Source organism: Astatotilapia calliptera, chromosome 11, assembly GCF_964374335.1.
Source record: "Astatotilapia calliptera chromosome 11, fAstCal68.1, whole genome shotgun sequence".
NCBI classification, from domain to species: domain Eukaryota; kingdom Metazoa; phylum Chordata; class Actinopteri; order Cichliformes; family Cichlidae; genus Astatotilapia; species Astatotilapia calliptera.
In genome coordinates, this window is record NC_137432.1 from 28,103,733 (window position 1) to 28,126,431 (window position 22,699).

General features: G+C 39.7%; 1 protein-coding gene across 1 annotated transcript; it reads left to right on the forward strand.

Annotated features, from left to right (window-relative positions):
• The first annotated feature begins 9,399 nt into the window (after positions 1-9,399).
• On the forward strand, positions 9,400-22,099 carry eva1ba (eva-1 homolog Ba (C. elegans)). The gene is made up of 5 exons (XM_026185122.2): positions 9,400-9,713; positions 9,823-9,900; positions 19,223-19,376; positions 20,501-20,593; positions 20,677-22,099. Exons 4-5 carry the CDS (start codon positions 20,527-20,529, stop codon positions 21,102-21,104), a joined length of 495 nt encoding a protein of 164 aa, XP_026040907.1. The 5' UTR covers positions 9,400-9,713; positions 9,823-9,900; positions 19,223-19,376; positions 20,501-20,526; the 3' UTR covers positions 21,105-22,099.
• Positions 22,100-22,699: the final 600 nt, after the last annotated feature.

Below are 22,699 nucleotides of genomic sequence, written 5' to 3' on the forward strand. Positions count from 1 at the left end.
TTTAATTTACAGTAAGACAGAGTCCTCTAAAAATCTATTTTTCAGTGCAAACTTTTCAGAGCGATGAACTAATCTTTTACCCTTTTCATTATACTTAAGGAGATTTGTCAGAGTAGGCCTATGCTACCATACATGTACTAACAGCAAGGTTTGCAGAGGCACAGCAGCTCTACCTTTTACATCTGCCCTGCCATCTGTCTCTTTTGACCTGTTGGATCTTGTTCTCAAAATGTGCTGTCAAGCAAACCTGCACTCTGACTTTCAGCATGGTGACTTTCAACCTGGCCCAGCTCCACAGTCCCTTTCAACAGCTGTGGAAGTGTGTTATTATCTCGATTACACTCCTCTAGCACACTCCTCTGTGCACCACCCTAATGAGAGGGAGAAAAAAAAGAGACAGCATCTAATGACTTTGACCTCCATCATTTACACATAAGTACATGCTTATGTTTGTCCTTTTACATGAATGTTCTCCTTGCGTATGTGTGGCCTTTCACTGTAAGAGAAGTCTAAATGGAAACATATCGTTTGTTGACATCTTTTTTTATAACCATTTCTGTTTCACTATATGCTAGGGCTTTTAAGCTTTTAAGAGTGCTATTCTCCAAAGGCTGCACAATTACTTGTGGTTTATAGTGAAAAACAGCCTTTGCCACATTTCAGCTTGATGTTTCACTTTAGCTTGTTCCCAGCAGTCATAAATACCAAAGACGGCCTGTATTTTTAGCCCATTTTATGTGGGATAATTCAAGTTCAACTCTAGAAATCTGTCTATCACTGTATATGTGAATACAAGTGCATGCAAGTGGATATATGTGTAAGAGATGACTGTTAGGCTGGGAATTCTTAAGTAAAACTGTGGCTTTGAGTCATATGTCAGGATTCTTAAAAAAGGGATGCACCCTGTGGATTTATTTGGCACCCGGTAGTTTGATTAAGTCCCAAGAGGGCGACTTTCTGCCGAAAAGCAAAGGACTTGGCATGAGGGCAAACATATTGTCTGTTTTTGTCTGGTCATAGTCTGTTTTTCTTTGGTTATATCCTGCTTCAAAATAAGCTGATTCCTTGTGTATATAAAAAGGAAAAGTTCTGAGTTTTCTTTATGGTGGAAAAACAGAATCCAAGTAAGTAGTCCGTATGTATAATTAGTTCAGCATCCTCATGTGACTTCACAGATTCTTTCCAGAATAAAAACGCTCCTGGGGCTTTAGGCCAGATTTGAGGATGATCGTTGCACTTAAAAAAGCGACTCTTTAATTTTGAAGCATTTTTTTCCCTTTTTCTTCTTCATCTTTTAACACTGCACAGAGTCACAGTTTTTTGAATCCCAAATAAGATACAAAGCCATTGGTCAAATCAAGTGGGATAGGCTCCAATCCTCCACAACACTGAATTGGATAAGCGGCTAAGAAGATGGATGGATGAAAGATGTATTAAACTTAAATTTAACAGAAAAGATATCTTTTCAGTTTATAAATTTAAGCCTACAGAATTATTTGCAGCATCATTATTAAAAGTACAGGTATTTAAATGGAGTTGCTAAAACACCTCAATTCAGGTTCCAGTTTAGCTCAGTGACTGAGGTTGACAAGATACCCATATGCTGAAATGCAGCAGTCCTTTGCTGTTTGTCTTCCCCTGCACTCTCTCCCCTGTTTCCTGTCTACTCTTCACTGCTGTCAAAAAAGACAAAAAAAATCTGTTTTAAAAAAGTGTTTGGCGATACACAAGAACAATCCATTGGAAGACAATAAAAAACACGACTTTAAAACTGAGCAAACGTGCAGTCAGGAGTAAGTGTTTTATTTGCACACATGTTAAGCAGATGTTTGAGAAATATGTTAATATCTCGTTTACAATGGATTTGTAAAGTGTGTAAGGTAGTTAAATGCACTAGTTTGGCATTCAGAAGTGATCTCTGAAGCATTAAAATTATATTTCCTAACATCAGCAAATCCTTTCTATATTCGTTAACAGGGACTTTTGGACTGTTATGGCTCAAGGTACAACCAATATTCTTGTTCACTGTGAACCATAAACAGTTAAAACCAGCTGAAAATTGCATTCTTGTAAATTGGCCCAAATTGTAAACTAAATTGGTAGCTCTGAAATCCCCTGAGGCACCTACACTGCAGTTGGAGCCTCCACTTGCAACATGTGTGGTGCTCACTGTGTAGTCGAGGATGGGAAGATGGCTGGAAAAGAGACTGGTTTGTGTTTGAAAGGTATTTCAAAAAAAAGTTTCAAGCTGTCACTTCCTAATCTGTGATACCAATAAGCAATGGAATTTTATACTTGGGGATAAACAGTAATCCTTATATTTGGTCAAGCTCTATTGACCAAATTGCTCTTGAGGAGGTTTTGTTTGCATGCAGGTAAACATTTAATGTGAAGAGAAAGAGTTGACAGGTTTCCAGATTGGATGAATGGTGAACATGCTTTTCTTGCACGGTGAAACCAATGATTTGTTTGTTTTTTCGTAAAGAATTCATTCATCAGCTTGTTTGGAACGTGTCTATTTTGCAAAGCTGGAACTAACATAGAGTCAATGCAGGGCAGAAGGCCACAGCAAAGGTATTGTTTGGGCCAAAGCTGGCTTAAGCTGTAGAAGTGGAGTATTTTACATGTGGCAGCCAAACAACAGCACTGTCATTTTGACAGTCAGTATCAGGTCTCTCCTTTTCTCTGCATCTGTGTAACTGTCTGTGTGCGTTCCTCTGCGTGCATGTGTGTGTGTGTGTGTGTCCGTGTGCGTGCAGGAAAGACAAGCAAACTGGCTCCAGCCTGCTCTGGGATTAATGCCTTTATCAAGCCATAATGACTACTTTAGCTGTTTTTAGTGTCAGCCTCAAATTTGATAGTGTGTAAGTGTTGGTGGCCATGGGTATGCTCCAAAACCTCTGCTGTTCTGTATAAACAGCCGTGTCTTTAAAACGCACTGGCTGCAATTGTTCTATCTTGGCTTTTCATTAAAGTGACATCCAACTGAGCTACTACAAGAGCTTGATGTATCGTATGAAAGTGTTAAATGCAAAGTTTTGCAAAGGAAAGTCTGAATACATTTTAAATCAATGTTGAATTCGTCACGATTTTCTAAGCTTTAACAAGACAGCTGTGCTTCATCTGTGAGAAATACAAAGAAACCGGCTTTCATCTCTGTCTGGACTTTGTGTAACAGTGTTTAATATTTTTTTGTTGTTGTTGGTTGTTATATACACATACACATGTGGAGCAGAATATGAACTGTGCTTCAGTGTTTTTACTCTACTTCTTAAATCAGAAACCAGCGTTTCACTGGCTGTATGGCATTGATCAAGTTTTTAATGATTCTCTAAAGGAAGCCATACACACAGTGCTGCATTGTTCATGCTTATTTTGAGGTATATACTTAGCATCTTTTACAGTTCTCTGCACACGAAAGCCCATCATTATGTCTCATGTGCAAACAGATGGGGAGTTTTGGTGTTGCTAGGAGGGGTGCTGCTTGCAGAGGTGGACGGAGGTGGAAATAATTATTCATTATCTTGGACTGCAGCTTTTCCTCTCCTACTAGATGTTGCTCTCACTGGTCTCACAGTGATCCTCCGCAGACTTTTACCCATATAGCCTGTGTATAGAGCACTCTAAGCCTGGCTGTGGTGGTTTGTCAGTAACATAGTTTCCACGTAGTACATACTTGTATACACACAAAGAGCTATTCTTAAATATGCAAAGTAAGGCTGGTTTATAAAAGAACAGTGTGGCCTGTTACATAGTCTTTGTAATGTTATTCAGATGTTTACAGCGACACCGATGGGACCATTGTTTAAGAGGAATATCAGTCCTTTTGAATCAATATTTGTGCTCACGTGTGGTTTTAAGTTGTTTCCCAATTTAAGTAAATTAAACAGGGAATCATACTTAAAACAGTATTAAAATGGATTAAGGACCCAAATCTGGTATTGGAGGAACAGAATAATTTTTAATGATAACATTCAAAGGCTTTTGCAACTCTCTTGGAACAGAGACAGGGGACATCTGTTTAAATCTACTCCTGTTTGTATGTTCTGAACTTATAAAATGCTTTATAATCATTAGCCCAGACTGCCAGAGTCACAGCAATCTGCTTCCCACAACAATACAAGCAAAATCATTACTACCAGTGAGTCACTACATGCAGTGTTGATCTACTAAACATACATGAAAACTATTTATGCCCATTTTTTTTTTTCATATTAATCAGCCTGGTGACAACAGCTTAACAAAGCTAAATGGAGGTTACAGTCATGCCGACTAAACATGCCCCCTTGGGTCCTTTGTGCGGCTGACAGTGGGCTGCCTGTGCACATAGGTGTGGGTGACCTGTGGGGCTATCCATGCAGGGCAAACCTGCACTTATCCCACATGGTACCATGGTCAGTGTGCCCACACAGCGCCCAAAGCAGTTTTGCTCTTATATGGGGCCAAGAGAATTCTTTCTTGGGAACCCAAAAGGGCAAAACTGCCATGGACCCCAAATGGGTTAGTCTCATATGGGCCTCATGGCCTTCATATGGGTTTTCACACACAGAAAACCCATATGAAGTACCCAAGGTATGACGTACCCAAAAGGACAAAACTGTTCTAGGCCCTGTGTGCTGCCTGGTGCTCATAGGATGAATGTGAATTTGCCTTTCCCCACACAGCCTCATGTGTGGCAAACATGAGCTTGATCCTGACACAGAGTGCATTCTGGTTCATCAGCTGGGGAATATCGTGCATTGTCATGCATGTGTTTTTGTTCCTAACTAAACCGTCGGAGAAAGTTTTAGAGGTGTTTATGTTTCTATCTGTTCTCTGTCCAGTATCTGAACTGGTTAACAAACAGCATTAGTATCCCAGGAGTACTGCTGCTAGCATGGAAAAAGTAAAATGGCAAAGTGACTGATGCATAATATTAGCAAAGGTTTAGGTTCCAACATTATCAATTTCACACACAAAGAACTGCATACTTGCATTGATTATTATTTTTCTTATGAAATCCAATAGTCTGCCATGACAAAGAAAACACATGTTTTCTGTTCTGGAAGGAAATTTAGCTCCTGTTACTTTATTTTCTTATTTTAATTTTGTCTTGTATTTTATTTAAAAGCTCCACAAACTTCACCATAATAAGATAAGCAGATCTTCATATTTTGGGAACTAACTGCTGTAAAACAAAGAGAGAGACAGTGAAAGAGATTTAGGAAGAAAGGGAAACTATGCAACTGTCAAGTTGCCAAGATGTTAAGATGTTTATGTAATCTCTCCCCTGAATTTTTGCAATCTTTGTGTTCCTTCCCCACTCATTTAACCCCTGTCAACCCTTCTGTGTCCATTGACTTGCGTAGGAGTGAGCGTGAGCACTGGGAACTTGGGAACAGTGTGCAGTATGTGCATAGACTGCGCCTGAACAACTCAGGATCATTTCCTGTCCTCAGCTTCCAGCCTAATACCAAACAGACCTCTTCCTTAATATCCTTTCTATTTACCACTCCATGGGTGTGCCGGAAGTGAGGTCATGGTCTTCTTGGCATGGTCTTCTTATTATAATAAAAGAACTGTACAACAATAAAAAAATAAAATAAAATAAAAAACAGCATACCTTTTTAGAGGTGTACCTATTATATACATAATCTGCATACCAGATTGTCACCAATGACAGACTTTCTATAGTTTAAAGTACTTCCAGTAAAAATACTTCATAAAAATATCCACAAAGACGGCCGAAGACACATGTGCTGAAAACAGTAAAATTCCACAAAGTAATGGCTCCTGACAGTTGCAGTCATGGTGGAAACATTTCCAAAGATGCGCAGAAGATTTTGGCTGTTCCACTTTCTGGTGTCAGTGAGCCTCCTTGAGAGCATTGCTGACCAAAGATATCTGCATGATCTGCAGAGTTAAAACAGTAAGATTTAATACATCTTAAGAGCTAATCCATCTGTTTGTAATTGTGGAGAAATACTGAGTCGTCGATATGTGCTTATACACCTCTATTCATGTGTTCTAGTGTGTTTCTATGTGCCCAGGTATGTGCATGTGATTTATTATTTATGAACAGGGAGTGGAAAATCACAGCAGGAAAGAGATCAGGCTCGTGACAAAACAAACCCTGTGCACAGGAGCTGCCTTCTCAGGATCCCATCTGTCCCATAAAGAAGCAACTGCAAGCAGATGCCTCCAGTGTGATTGGTTTTTATGGGGGGGCACAGAGGCCAAAAAGACAAGTATGTGCTTTCACGCACTGGAAAAAGTGCAGAAAGCACCTGAAAAAGACCTTGATGAGGTTAATCCAGGTAATCCACGAATGCATTAATGAGCCATTTGTGAAGGGCAAGTTGTTTGTACCTTGACAAACTTGAGGATACATTAAAAATGTTTCTTTTCTCTTTTGTCTTCACTCAAGCTGATGGTTGCTTCAGTGTTACTTCTTTGCAATATTTCTTTGCAGTTTTATGTCATTGTATGCTTTTGATTAAAGAAGGAATGATGCTAATTCTGTCAGGGCGCCCTCCCTGGATATTAATTTCAGTTTGCTGTTGAGTCATAGGGGTGGTGTTTTCCTCCCCCTATCTCTCTCCCCTCTCTCTAACAGGAAGACAAATGTTTATTATTCTTTCATAACTATAATCACATTATTGCAATACTTGAGAAAAAAAAAACGCAGCCGTTCCCTAAACAGATTGTTTTGCATTTACATTTTAAGAAAATTGCGGATGTCAGAAGTGCAAACAGCCTAAGCACTTCTTCTCTACTGTGGTTTCAGCCACCCGAATCCAAGCCTTTCATCAGAGGTTTCCATCTACTGTTCATTCACGCTGCCTCGCTGCGGTGCAGATCCCCAACAAAGGCTGTGCATGGCAACCTTTGGAAAATGAGTGGGTGTGGCAGCTCTCTCACGAAATGTACTGCAAATATTAATCTAGGTTAAATACTGTAGTTAGCTTTTGTTACTATGAAACCTGCCTCGAACACACAGCCTCACCTGATCCTGGCAGTTAGCTTTGTGAGCAAGTGCTATCTTGTTTAACTCTCCCCACCACCACCACTACAGTCTTTACACACTTTATGTTTCATTCTTCCCTACCTGCAGACAGACCTTTGCCAATCATTAGTCACACTCCCTTCCCCCATCACCGTTTCCATCTCCAAAAATGCTGTGAATTTATATTTATATTGAGCACCACACGGGAAGGTTTGGGTTTGTCTGACATGATCCAGGAAAAGTCTGTCTTAAAGCCATACGTGCTCTGTAATTAGACTGCTCTCATTATCTTTAAGTCATTTTCACCTCCTCCTCTTCTTCTGTTTCTTCCTGTTTTTATCCCCAGTCTCCTACCCTTAACATACCCACCCTCCTCAGACTAACCCAGTACTGGCGTGTAAATCAGCCCCAGGGACAGGTGGACATCTGCCAGTTATGAGGAGATTCAGGCAGGAATGTGATAGCTGATGCAGCAAAGAGAAGCATTCAAATTCTGGCGTAAAGGAACTCGGCTTTTCCACTAAAGGTGCTACAGGTTCTCCTTCAGCACCTCCTTCATCGATGCAGACGACTGGGTGGATTTTTGGAGAGATGCCTTCCACTTTCTTTTTGTTTTGCTTGCATCCAAAGACAAAGGGGGAAGCAGTAACTTGAGAAAGTGGTGGTGGGAGGATGTTTGATTTGGAACGATGATCCTGAAAGACCAGTGGGTGCAAAATTAAATGCAGTTTCAAGTGAAGTGAGTGCATGCTTAGATTTTGGAGCCTCCAAACTACGTGGGTTAACGAGCGAAATATGTGGGATCTAGACCAGGATGTTCTTTCAAGTCCCAGAAGGGTGTAGCACAATAAGAGCTCAGCTCTGACACTGACACTCTGGAAGGATAAAATGAACACTTGATTTCACTCTTCTCAGCTTTTCTTCCTTATTTTCCCATGAAGACTATGGGCAAAACTAATGAAAAATGTCACATTGCCCCCGCAATCATATGGCTTCAATAAACCTGGCAAACCCAGAGCTTGGTTAAAAATGCTGGTAGTTAAACTGCTTGCAAAATATGACAAACAAAGGTCGGTGCATGCTGAGAATACAAAAATACTGTTCATGATATGCAGCAATCAAACATGAGAAAAACATTATTATTACCAGTGTTAACTCAGTGGTGCGGTCAATTCCTGATGCAAGATACTTTTTCATGTATCTTGCAGCTGTTCTCAATTAGTATGTCAACTCCTTCAGCGTAGCAGTTGACATATTATTGGGATTACATGTTTACTATGTTTTGTGTGAGGCTGCTTTTACCAGTGCTGTTACCAGTCGCACTATCTCGTAACACGACTCCTTTAAGTTACAAATACTCATCAAAAACACACATTTTGAATTATAAATCAACATTAAGCTTTGTCATTGCATCGTAAGTACACTGAGCCACATCAGTTTTTGTCAAAATAAAGCCAATGGAAGCTTTAGCTTACTTTACTTAAGCTGCATGTACCAGCCATACAAGCCTGGGATAGAATTAATGTAAAGTTATTTAAAACTTTATTTTCAAAGTAGATTTTAACATTCTGAAAGATGCACTTACTTTCTATTTAGTATAGAAGATCAAGGGCATTCGCATATATGCATTAAATATAATTAAGCTACAGGTTATATGAGCATTAACAGTATAAACAAGGGGAATTAGGAATCCTGGGTCTGTCTGCTAACATCTCTAAAGGTTACTAATTAACATGTTTTATTTAATATGTGCAAAAATTAGAGCACAAAAATTGCATGTTGTGTATTCTTGGTTATTCTCTTGAGATTGGGAGGCATACACTGAGAACTAGAATTCACCGCAACAAACAATTTCAGCATGTATTCTCTCCATAGCAATGCAACTTGACATTTTCAAATGTCAGTTATTAAGCAGATTACTCAGACGTGACAGATCCAGGTAGCTGCTGTTCCCTTACAGTCTTTAAACTACACAAAACAAACCGGCGGCCTGCACAAAGTTTTCTATCAACACACTTGAGAGCAGAACTGATCTCATTCCTCATAAAAGAAAATGTTCTTTTAAAGAAATAGCTTGGAGGGAAAGAAGACTAGGATTTGTAATCCAGCATTTTCCTGAAGCTATTCACAACACCCATTAAACGTTTAGATGCGTGGGTGAAAAAGTGCAAAGCCACAAAACAGCAGTTCTTACACCATGTAACATATTGTTTCGTTTCTTGTCAAACTGCATGGAAAAACTTGGGCTAATATTCCTGGAGTTGCGTTTTGCCTGTTTTCTCAACAACAGAGGGAACCCCCGCTCTCCAGTGCTCCTACACACCCTCACCACACTACACACACCACAGCTTTCCTCCCTCCCCTCTTCTTGGAGCTTGCCCTTTTTTGGCTGTTCCTCTTTCTTTCTTTTTTTCATCTGAAAGAGGGATAGTGTGACAGCTTTTCCTGCTTGTAGATTGGAACCGGGAGAGAGAGAACTCTGTTACTCGCTCCGTCTCCAACTTTCAGAGGAAGTTACCACCTCTTCCCCAGACCCTGTACACATACTCAGGCAAACACACGCTCCCTTCAGGACTTGACCACAGCAGCAACAGAGCAACAGTCAAGGCTGCTTTTAATGCCGTGCTCTTTTTTTCCTTTTCTCTAATTCAAAATTTGGAGGGAAGGAAGATTAAGATTTGCAGTTTGCTTTCTGCGAGGACTGAACAGCTTCTCTCAAGAGTGACGGGTGAGTTTAACATTCATATCATAGAAACTCCTGTGAATCACGAACACTATTTTTTTTAAAATTAACTCTTTCCTGTATTAGAGAGAGTCTGAGATTTAATTTGTTTTAGTTTAGAGAGATGCTTGGTCTTGGGAAAACCTTCCTGTGCTACAAAGTCTGATATCTGGTCTTCATCACAGCGAGTCTGGTAAGTTTTTACAAGAAAAAGCAGCTTATCTGCAGTTGTTTCTGTTTTGATTAACTGTGTTCAAAGGTTTAGAGAAGCTTGAGTGAAGTGACTGAGTTTTAGTAACAGCAGTGTGAATACATTCTTCAAACCTTTTAAGCACCTGGCATCTTTTTTACATAAAAACACGTTGTTCTACTACAATCTACTGTCTCGAACTAAGCTGGATCCTCATCTGCCGTGTCAGTGCATCAGAGCTGAGTTAAAGTGTTTTTAGCTTGTAACAGATCTAAGAAGAGCTGATGCAGCACCAGTTCAGACAGGACAGAAGAGCTGGATTTCCTGTGCCTCTGCACATCATTTCTAAACTTAAAGCCACTAGATAGTTGTCTAATAAAAGGTTCAATATAAGCAAACATCCTGTTGCTGTTTTGTTGTGTTTTTAAGGCCACAAAAGAGCAGATTCTTACAGTAAAATAAGAGAGGTGAGAGAATTTTAAAAGCAGGGCACACATGGTGCGTATGGCTCTATTCATCTGTCAGTTTTTCTTTTCCTTTTTTTTTTTTTTTTGCATAAGCACTAAGAGAAGATCATGGTCAACAGCAGCTGACCATATGCCTCATTTCCATTAGTTCTAGCTTTCTGCTGGATGATTGTGGTTAGCACCTCTTATCAGAGAGAAGAGCGCTGATGGGTGGAGGCTGGAGCTGCTCTCCAGTGTCTTTTTATTCACACTATCTGAGTGGACTGCTTGCACTGTAGCCTCCCACATTCAATCAGATAATCTCCCATAGGAAGAGCATGTAACAGGGTTAAATGACCCCTTGGAGCCTGATTATCAAGACTTGACTTCTGCATGACCTCTCCAAGCTATTCATACTAGCAGACTTTTCTTTTTCCAAAACCCAGTTGACTCACTTGTCAGTTGGCCTGTCTTATCTGTCCTGAGGATGGTTGGTAACTCTCTCCATTTACTCAGAGGTGAAAGGTCAGATTCTGACTTGATTTGCTTGTCTAAAGTCCCATGGTACCAATCTGTTTGCAGAAAGTTTCAATCCACACAAAGCCAGGATAAGTCAAAAGAACTTAGCCCAATGGATAGCATTCATAAACAAACCCAGTGCAAGAGAAGGGCTAATATAGGCAGCTAGATATATTATCGTTACTCTTTGTAATTTATGTTTACACATGAACAAATAGCCTGTAATGATGTAATGCTATTGAAGCCCTGCAGAGGTATAGTGTGTACATACATTTGGCTGATTTAGCAGGACTCAAAATTGGGCAACAGTGCTGTTTTATCAAATGTGAACAATGCATTGTTATCACAAAAGCATCCCAGTAAACATTCTCAAAGTCCCATGTGTAGACCACCGCATCAAACTTCATGTTTCCAGTTCTTGGCTTTGGGAGAGAACAATTGTACTAAAAATTGAAGTAAGAGCAATGAGGTAATTTTCCATCAGTGCATGAATTAAGCGAATTAGATCTTAATGCATATGCATTTAGTGTGCCTCTTATGTCCCTTGGACATAACTTGGACAGATGGAAAAATGCTGAATCAGGAGTTCACTGTTGGTTGCTCAGTATTGCAAATTGTCCCAAACAAAAGTTACAAAAGATGGGAATGTCAAAGAAAGTAAATGAAAAAATGTCAGCCAACACCAATGAACCACTTTACCTACATTTATTCCTTGGAGTATTTTCAGCTTGTTCCAACTTTAACATTCCATGCAATGGAAATACGGTAGTTGTCTTGTGCATCACTTTTTAATTTCACATTGATTATCGCTGACATCTTTTTAGGTGAGTTGGGTTTAAAGTTAAACTTGCAGTGGTTTGTTTCATATCTGGATGTACAGCATATGTTTGTCCTAAGGTCAGAGTGCCTTTGATAACCACTGCATGGGGAAAAAAATGCTTTGCCAAAAAATGGTTTATTTACAGTGAAGATGCTGTGATAATGGTTTCATGGGGCATATTTAAGCTAGGATATGAAGTCATGCAGGATCAGATGATCATCAGCAGATCTCTCTGAACAACACCCAGCCCCAAAACAAAGTGCTCCATTTAAACAGCAGGCCTTCTCCTTTTAACTGTTAGTGCTGGTGGTTTTATTATAGCCGCTAACTGTTGTTACCAGGGTTGAAAATGTGGGAAAAATGGTGAGTGTTTATCACTTGTCTAGTTTTTCATCAGGTAAAAACACAGCTCCAAAATCATGTCATTCATCAAGCAGCAGCTGGTTTCACCTTAACGCCCTTTTAACACACTCATATATGTATACAGATTTAATTACTGCACTTTTAACAGCGGTTTTGTTTAACAGTTATATGGCCTTGGTCAAAAGGTGATAGCTAACACATAAAAAATATATATATTTTAGGTCACTGACAAATATGAGTTTGATAAATGAGGTGTCTCCAAAACTATGTTTAGCAAAGCTTCAACTAGCCGGTGATGCCTTCCAGGACTCAGGGCTTATTGTCTTCTAGCGGGAGCCCCACTGGCCTAGACAGTCTGGTCTTTAGATTTCAGTGGATGGTTGACATGTTAAGTCCAGTGGGTTTACCTAAGCTTACACTCCTATCTTGGATACATGTATGCTGAGACATATTTGCAGCTGGACACACACATACTGGAAGAAGAGGGGCATGCAGGAAAAGACACACGTTGAAAAATGTGCTTGAGCATGCATAAATGTGTGGTGGGCATATTTTTGCTTAGGCTGCAATATTTAGTACATTTGCTGTTTGAAACAATGACAAGAGCTGAATGAATGTTATTTAGGCCCAAACTCAAGGCATTATTCCGCAGATATAACAATCAACAATAACTTGGCTATTATGTTAAGTAATATTTGCACCCTACAAGAACACATAAAATTAGCTCAAGTGACAACAAAAGCACTGTCAGCAAAAGTCATGTCACATTTTTATTTTTGTCTTGCTGTAAATAAACCCAGAAAATTGAAAGGATTAGTTTTAGAGCACCATGCCATCTTATAAACTATCATTTTTAAGCTATGCTATGATCTGTGCTCTAAGCACCTCCTCACATCTCTATTGTAAAAATATGACACTATCATGATCTAAGAGTTAACCATAACAGATGACAGCGCTGTTTTTCTAATTGCTACTGGTTACTAAAAGAAGTCAGTAGGAGCCACTACCTCAACAGCCCCTAAAATAGTCATACAAGCAGCCTTCACTTTCACTACACAAACTCAGTCCTGCCAGAGCAACACTTCGAAACTCCCCAAATCTACTGGAACTGCAACATATTTGTGGATAGCCTACAGCGAGCTGTATGGGCCCAATCATGGAAAGGGCAAACACGTGTTTTGTGTCACAGAGTAATCCGTAGGGTCCATGTAATTGATACAGTATGTGGTGCTGGCTTGCTTGCTGGATGATGGCCAAGATCAATGAAAACGATGAGATCATGTCTCTATTTTTGGAGATTTCAATTTGTGCTGATCTAAAGCCCAAAGTAATTTAGGGAATTGTAGAGGAACGCTCAAATGAATCGATCTAAACATCCAGGAATTACTCAAACAACCTATAAGAAAAAACTGTACACACACGAATATATAAATAAACCTTTTCAGCACAACACACAATGGTTGTCATAAATTGGATTCCCTACTGCCATCAGCTATTTGACTTATACCTTGATGACGTCAGTATTAAGAAGGAGCATGGGAAATCTCTCCCTGATTTACATAGCAAAGCATTCTCTCTCTCCCTCATATCAGGAACACATCTGGGTGCTATTAACCACTTGCTCTAACCCCAAGCTCAGTCCTGCATCTCTATTACCCTCCCATTACCTGCCATAACCCACAAAACATATTCTCCACAGGGCGAGCAGTACACTGAGGTTCACTTCTTCATGACATGAAGATGGAAAGGAATTAATCAGGGCAAGAGATGCTTTGCCCTGAGTCTACCACTGCCATCAAGTTGGACAGTGAATTCCTAACCTAACTGTTGTTGAAAGCTAAATATCTGTTGTAAAATAATTGGCTGACAATACTGCCGGGAGTTTGTGTTCACTCCTGGAAAAGGGTTTGTCCTTGAAAGAAAAGCTGTTGTTCATTAGGCTTATGTAAAATACAGTACCCAGTGCCCAGAGCCATCAACGCATAAAAACCAAAGGTCTTTTTCAGCATCATATCCAACACTAAAAGATATTCAAGACATTCAAGACTCTCTAAGAGTCTCAAGAGGAAACTTGATAAAAGCTGGGCATGTCCTGACTTTTAAATTTGCTATGCTGTTTGTCTTTGCAGCTGGCTGTAGCTAGGGTGAGTAGTTCAGAATGGGGTCAAATATGATTGAAATTCTGTTTGTTTTTACCAACCGTGAATGTTACATGGGTAATTTTTTTTTCTCAATGATTTAATCATGTTCTGTCAAACTACTGGGAGTGGTTGGGTTCTTGTAGTAGTTCTTGAAAACTGAAAGTCTTCATGTTCATATTGGCAAAACAATCTTCAGTCATCAGCAGACAAAGCTTTCACTGTGCTCATCAACCTTTTCTTGAGCTGAGGCTGGAAATAAATGCTGACCTTGGAAACTTGAGGTAATGAGACAACCTGCACTCGAGGACCTCTCATTCGCTTTGGACGATGCTCATACTCTTCACCTGCAAATGTGGTTTGAAGCCCCACAGGCACTTAAATTCATGGGAAGTTTGAAATCCTGCTGGTCTGTGATAACAGCGAAAACTTCATCTGCTTTTGTAATCAGTGTGATTCTAAATGGGCAAAAGAGCCAGGACAAGACAGCAGGTATACTTTATATTTTCAACTCTCATTTCCACTGTCAGCCCCAAAAAGCTTTTTTTTAAATCTTATTTGCATGTTAAAGCTCTTCCTAAAACACATCTTTTTCTGAGAAGTTACGTTAACCACTCTCTGTTTAAATAAATGGTGGAAAGAAACATATCATTAATTTAAAAAAAATACTTGATTTAGTTATTAACTGTTTGATCATTTTTCTAACCGTTTGGCTTTTAAGAAGCATTTTAAGAGCAGTGGTTCAGATCTGCTGGCCAGCTACACCCCTCTGTGTGGAGTGCACCTTCCCTCAGTATTCCAGCTTCCTTCTACAGTTCAAAGACAAGCTTGTTAAGTTAACTGGTTATACTAAATTGGTGTGACTGTGAGCATTACTGATTGTCCGTCTTTGGATGTTAGCCCCGTGATAGTTTGGCAGTTTGTACCTTGTCGCTTGCCCCATGACAGCTAGGCTAGGTTCCAGCCCTCCCACAACCCTCAGGTGGATTAATGGTTAAAGAATACCATATCTCTGTCCTTTCAATATTTTTCTAAAAGTTATAGCATAAAAATTTGGCTTTATTTGATTGTTTTTTGCTGATAAATACTACGCCTGATCAAACACTCTCAAACTCTCCAAGCTGTGTCTGCTCATGTTCAACCTGGGTTTCTGCATCTTTCCTGATGTTACCCTTATGAATTTTTTGTTTCCAAATGGAACAACCTTCCTGTCAAGCTTTCACAACGGGGTAGCAGAACTGACAGAAATCATAGCTTGAAATCCAAGATGTTGGTGTCAAGAGTAACTTGGAAGAAATGTACTTTTACTTTCTCCAGAAATGCAGCTCTGTGCAACCCTCCGCCGTCTGAAGAAAACTTACAGGCAGTTCCAGAAGAAATTACCCTTCACCCTGTGGACATCCATGAATGCTTTCACAGACACAGTTGACAGAGATCTTGGTTTGGACAATGTTTCTATTTACCAAGTGGAAAGTAATCTACTGCACTTCTGCTGTTTTGCGGAGAACTTGAAATTCCATTATGTTTGAGTGCTTGGAGACGGTTCGCTGGCTTGATTACAGGTGTCTGATAAATGGTGTGCACATACATCCAGCAGATATTTTTGTGATACAGTTTCACATTCTTTGGCATGTGAGCCAAAACGAAGCTATGATTCAGTAAATCTTTTTTTTTCTTTTTACAGGAACTTGCACGGTTTCAGAATGAGATCTGAAAGCTGGAAATAATGCGTTTGTTTGATGTTGTGAATCATTTAGAGTTTTTTTTTTCTATCGGCAGCTACAGAATAAGAGCATAATTAAGACCAAAAAAAGATGCTATAAATCCTACACAGCAAAATCTCCAGTGTTAAATTAACACTGGAGAGTGTCTATATGGGTCCACACCTCTGAGTGTTAAATACAACACTGTTGAGTGTTAAATTAACACTTTTGACAGTGTTATATGTTTAAACGTAACCTAGTCAGTTTTGAAGATTAACAAAGACTAACACTGATTTTCTAACACTGGAATATTTCTAACATTTTGAGTTATTTTCCAGTGTTAGAAAATCAGCACTGCTCAGTGCTAGTCTTTGTTAATCTTCAAAACTGACTAGGTTACTTTTAAACATATAACACTGTCAAAAGTGTTAATTTAACACTGGAGACTTTGCTGTGTAACAGCACCTTTTGTGATCTTGGCTACTAGAGAGAGTCTGTGTGTGCATGTAGATCTGGGCATTTTCATTTTGTGAAGTTTCATCCCAGGCAAACCACAGACACACTGTCTGTTGTGCTAGGAATCATTGCAGCTGCAAAGAAATTGGAGGTATTAAAAATATTTATTTTCTTCTGTGGTTCAGTGTGTGTGTCATTACAATGCGGAAATAACACAGACAGGCTTCCTTGTGTAATCTGACCTTTTCATGTTCTGTGTATAAATCAAATGTGGCTTGACTCCTCGCGTAAATTCCACTGAAGAGTTACAACTTTGACTTTTTCATTGTGGAAAAGGAGCAATATGGTTGGATGGTTTATGAAACTACTGTAACTGGTGAACTATCCAAGGGGAAAAGTGCGTCTATTCTGTGACAGACCTTTGCCTTGGAAAGCTGCCCATCTAAGGAGCCACCTGATAAACTGCTCAGCTGACATCTGTGTACAGTAAACAGCCCAGTCTATTCTGTCTCAACCTACTTATCTAAGACAATGAAGCAGAGGAAAGGCTTTGCCCTGGATGTTGCCTCTGTGGAAAGGGATAAACCTTGTGGGAAGGAAGAGCAGTTGTGGTTATCACCACAACAGCAAAAATATCACACTGCATAACATTTTGTAGCTGGTCCTCCACTCAGCTATTTCTTCTAAACCAAAGCAAACAATGCCGGGTCAAAAATAGCGCCTGACCTCTTCTCAGGCCACAACGTCATGATGTGTTTATCTTGGCTTCTGCAGTGATCTGACACAAACAGCTCATTGCTGAGTGACACACACACACATGCACAGAGATGAATGGTAATTTAGTTGATGCCCTTTCCATTTGTTACTGGAATAATAGCTGTTTTGATATAACAGGACATAAAATATAGACTGTGTGTTTCGCACAGAAAAAAAAGAAAATAATGTCAGGATGATGATGATTTGAGTGATTATTTAATATTCAGAGACATGAAGAAGACCTCAGACGGGGTGAGCCTAAGTCTTTGACCTGAGGGTATGAGACCCTCAGAAATTCTGCCTTTTTTGGACCTTAACAGGGCCAAAAAAGGTAGAATTTCAAAAGAAATGCCTCTTTCTGCACTTCGAACCAGATGAGTAGGGTCACAATATTTTCCAGGCTGTTAAAAATTTAACAACTGTTTAAGTAAAACATGATGGAAATAAATGATACATCAAGTCCCCAAAGCATGACTGTTTTCTTATAATGAAGGTCTCCTTTTTAAAGCTTTCGGGTTGTGCAAAACCTGCAAAAGAAAAACAGATTGGGTCACTTTGAGAACATGACTGAGAACTGAGTCATGATACAGTGCATGCTGCTGCAGAGGAACAGGTCTGTTAATAATTTCCTTGTTTGACTAAAACAAACACACAACAAAACAACAAGCCAGGATAATTAGTGTTTAAATAGGTTTTAAACAGCTCTCCAGTTATCATTAGCCACCAGTAACAGATGCCAAGATCCTAAAGCTCAGTTTTGCTGCATAGCGGTGTGAGTAGAGGTCAGTTAATGTTCTGTAGGTACCCAATCATTAGCTTTGACCTTGGCTTAAAAAGACTGTAGTCATCCGAGCCGTTTACTTTATTACCCCTGGGACAAAAACAAAATATTTCATTTAAAGTCTGTGCTTTTCTGCTCAGCTTGGATAATGATGATAGATTCCATTATGTGGATTCTATCATCGAGTGGGATTCGCCTCAGCAGGAGATCGGAAATGAATCTGTTCATTATTTGTTTATCTACTTTTTATAAAGAGAGGAAGCTTGTTTGGAAGACAGTGCACGGGTCTATCACTGCATCGTGGAGCAGCTGCCTCCTGTACGGCTCAAGGTGGTCAGCCTGGAAAGCATGCTCCCACAGCGGCCGCTATGTCACTTGCCCCCCCGAGTGCTGTTTCAGTTAGGCACTGTGTAAAGTGCATAGGATCTGCCAAGAGTCAGCAAGATCAAAATCTGCCCTGGAAAGCTCAGAGGCTCTGCTAAACCAACTGCTGCTGGCAGAGGATCTTTTTTCCTAAACAGGGGTGCAAGTCAAAAAACTCCACAGCTCAGCATTTTCACAGCGCTCAGCTCTGCACCTGGCATGTAAACCGCAAAACCCCCAGGATGTTATAGGGCTTTTAGTAAGTATAGAAAATTGATTGTTATTGTTCAAGGTGCTAGAAACAAAAAGAAAAATCTCAAGTTCGTGTCACTTGTTCAAAGTTCAAAATGTTCTGTTTTGTCATCCTTGCACAATGCTGCAATGAGAGAGCAGCATTACAGGTCCCTGAGGCTGGAGAGTGGAAACACCTCACTTGTATTTTACTATTGATGACAGCTTTACATCTAATAGGTGTTTTTTCCCTACAGAGCCAGAAGGGGACCCTATGTTTTTGGGGATTTTTTAGCTGTCAGTACTCATTTTGCTAGTATCTTTGTAATTGGATCTGATGTTGTTCCCAGCTTTCTATGCATAAAAGTCTAAATGTGGAGTATCTTCAAGTCATAGAACAAAGTCCCACTAAGTTCATATCACAAAATAATTTAGTTCCCAAGATCTAATCAAATGTATTTAAAGACATCAAAAAAAAATTTACTTTTTCTTTTAGCAAAAAAAAAAAAATAAAGTTACTTTTCATGTTGCTTTTATGACACTAATATGCACAACTTGGCCATACCTGTGTTTTTTTTTCTGTGTTGGAACAACTTAAGCACTAAAAAATGCAAAAAGTCTGCCTCTGGTCTCCTGCTGGACCACGTAACCTGCAATAGGTCTGTCTTTGTTTGCATTGCAGACGCCTCACTGAGTTTGGCTCTAACATAGCTTGACGTGTCTGTGTGTGTATTTGCTCTTTTTTTCAGGGTGGCCAAATCAACTATTTAGCCTGAAGACCAAAGATCACAAGCCGTGATCCAACAGCAGAGAGAAAAGAGGAGCGTGATAATTTTGCATCTGTTCTCCAACTTCTCAGAACAATATGAACTGGAACTGAAGCTCCATAGTTTCATTTTTGTGGTAAGTTTTATACTTTATCTGCACTCCCCTTTCTGTTTACTTCTACTTTTACAAGAGAATGTTTGCTGTGTTTTAAAGTTCATTAGTGGGCCATATTACATATGGTTTACACATGTGTGGTTTCATGCTTGAATTTTACTAAAAGTTCCATCAACAAGTAAGCACACATGCTAAATAAATTATTGAGGTAGTCACATCATGATAGAGATCAGACATTGAGATTATCACTGGGTGCAATTTAGAGGTAAATGGAAACATAAACATGTGGTTTGTGCAATATGAACGAGTCCATATGATCTCTATAGGCACAGTGACATGTGGTTTAACTTAGAGAAGAGCGCACACAGGTTAGAGTGAGATGGTTGCAGCGCTCGTCATCATATCTCGTGAACAGAATGGTTTTTTTTCCACAGTCAGCCACAACACAAAGCACATGCTAAAGAGGGATGGTGCTAACGTGTGTATGTGTGTTATTCTGAACTGGTCTTTTTTCTGTTGTCACCAGCACTCTTTTATGTAACTTGGTGCAGCTCTATGATGCCATCCTTGGGTAGTGACAGAAGTTATGGCTGCACATAGCAGCGGAAGAAGCACAACAAAGTTCATTTGACTGACAGGATATGGGAGGATAAGGCAGCTTAAATGTCAAGGAAACAATGGCTAAACATTAGAAAAATGTCAACCGTGCACTGGCTGCTTCCTCTGAGCTTTACAAATCGATCTGACAGTCCCATCTGACACGAAGGAGCCCGTTGCGGCTACTTGGGAAATTGACTCTTGACCTCATTTATATAGGGTTGTCATGGTTCAGAGAGAATGGCTGAGGCAAAGTGCCATGTGCCAAATGCATTATGATGATCCCACATCAAGCTAGTAGTTAATAGTGACACAAAGGAGCTTTTGTTGGGGACTCGAAGGCCTCATCCCACCCACCAGGCATATGAAGAATGTTGTGGTCAGTGGGTTTGACATCCCGGCGCTGCACAGAATATAAACCTGGAGGAAAAGAAGTCTGGCAGATATTTCAAAAGCGACTTTTAGCACCTGGAAGAGAACTGATTGATTAAGTGTCTTGTATCTTATAGCAGTCAGATTAAATATTGTGTGTCAAATGTCTGCTACAGGTGTAAAAGAAGAAAACCGAGTCACCATGGATGTGAAGAAAAAGGAAATGGACCTCCTAAGTAACAGCATTGCTGCCTATGCACACATCAAAGGTAAGCCACAGTGTGAATTTGCCTCTCATTTTTTAACAACATTTAACTGTATCTAATGCAGTTTGTTTTTGTCCCTTCTTTAGCAAATCCAGAGAGTTTTGGCCTTTACTTTGTGCTTGGAGTGTGTTTTGGCTTGATACTCACACTCTGCCTACTGGTGATTCGGATCTCCTGCAAGCCACGCACTACCATTACCCCCTCCACTCCTGAGAAAAAAAACTTAAAGGACATCAACGAGGAGGATGAGGACAGTGATGACGATGATGAAGATGAAGAAGTGGACGATGTAGAGGCGACTGTTCCGTTGCCCACCACAGAAATCTCTGTTGGCAATCACACCAGCCAGTCGGATGGGACACTGAGCGTGAATGTGTTTACTTCAGCCGAAGAGCTGGAGCGTGCACAGCGACTGGAGGAGAGGGAACGCATCATCCGAGAGATCTGGAGGAACGGCCAGCCAGATATCCTGGGGACAGGAACGGGAACTATTGGAAGAGTGCATTACTACTAAGAAACATGAGGCTAAGGAAAGTGAGCCCTGAGGAAATGAGACATAGACTTTTGGGTGGGCCTGGTGTCCCTCAAGCCCGAAAGCCTGCGTTAGATACAAAGTGACTGGATATTAGTCATATTTGACATACTTAGCTCTGACAGAGCAGACTGAGATATTGCACTTCTTATGTAGCATTGATAAATCTGACTGATTAACCAAACCAATGGAGGTCTCAAGGACTGAATAATTCATATGGAAGAGATGTGGAGTGAATGTGGGGAATGATGGGACACTTGAAGTAATCAGTCTATTAAACTTGGTGCTTAATTACAGAAATGAAAAGTAGATTTGTGTATGTAATAAATGAAAAATGAAAGTGTCAATAAGTAAAAAAGAACTGTTTGTTTAAACAAAGACTATTTCCACTAACAATTCTCACATTATAGGATAATGAATTTGCAGGATAAATCAAAGCACTTCATGAGCATATATACGTGTATTCAACAACATCAGATACTGAAGTCCAAAGGTATATACTGATCAGCTTCAAAATGAAACTCTATCTAATTGTTGATGTTCTTCCTGCACTGCTAAAACAGCTCTGAAATGTGGAAGAATAAATACCACGTTTGTAAGGCTTACTGGGATGGGAGGAACAGGTACTGAATTTTAAAATAAAATCCAGACCTCAAAGTTTTTCAGGAAGAACATTAGTATTGCAACATGATATCCAGTGCTATTGATATATTAATGCTGTGGCTGATCAGTGTGTACAAATCTAATAGATCTAATCATGTAAAAAATAAATAAATAAATAAAATAAGCAAACATGTCAAAATGTCAGAAAAACACAACAAGAATCACTACACCTTTGGGCCATAAATATATTTTCAATAATAATAATAATAAAGATGGAGAAAGATCACTTTTGCCACTTTTATTTCTCAATATCTCCTATGTGACTTAAAAAGTTAAACAAATACAGTGTGAAAATAAAAGAATTCTGTCACAAACGATCTTGTGATGTTTGCTGCTTTTTACAGCCTGTTTTAATCTGATCTGTAAAGGGAGTGACTCAGAAAGAAAGAAAGAAAGAAAGAGCAAAGTATAATTTATAACAGGAGAAAGGTTTCTCACATTTGTGCTTGATGCACATTTGTTCTTGATACAACTATTCAGTTTGGCTCTTGGCCACTTTAACACAGTTTTCTTTCATCCGCTGACATCCGGAAACTACAAAAGCTAATGTTTCCCTCCATAAAGCTAAGTAGCCTGCTAGCTTTTTAGTCTAATACATGCTAACTCTGCTACCTGTTGCCACTGCCTTTGCAGTCGAAGCTGAAGCAGGGTTGGAGTAAGGCTCTTGGCCAGGTTCCATGAACTCTGTGGTCTACACCACAGACCTCTAGTGCTAAGATTTGTCTGACATGTTCAGCGTCTCTGGAACATGAATCTTTTCGACTTATGTGACCTGTTGGTTTTACACGTTTAACTTCAAATTATTCCATATATGTAAGATGGGCATTAGGATGTTGCGTGAACATGCTAGCTTGTTAGTGCAGCACTGAGCTGTTAGGCTGTTCACCTGCATTTTTTTTTGTTTTGTTTTTGAT

Bases quoted from the DNA above. Each gene is read 5' to 3' on its own strand.
- eva1ba (XM_026185122.2), top strand. From the start codon at position 20,527: ATGGATGTGAAGAAAAAGGAAATGGACCTCCTAAGTAACAGCATTGCT. The intron at 20,594-20,676 runs GTAAGCCACAGT...TCCCTTCTTTAG, and splicing joins TGCCTATGCACACATCAAAG to CAAATCCAGAGAGTTTTGGC.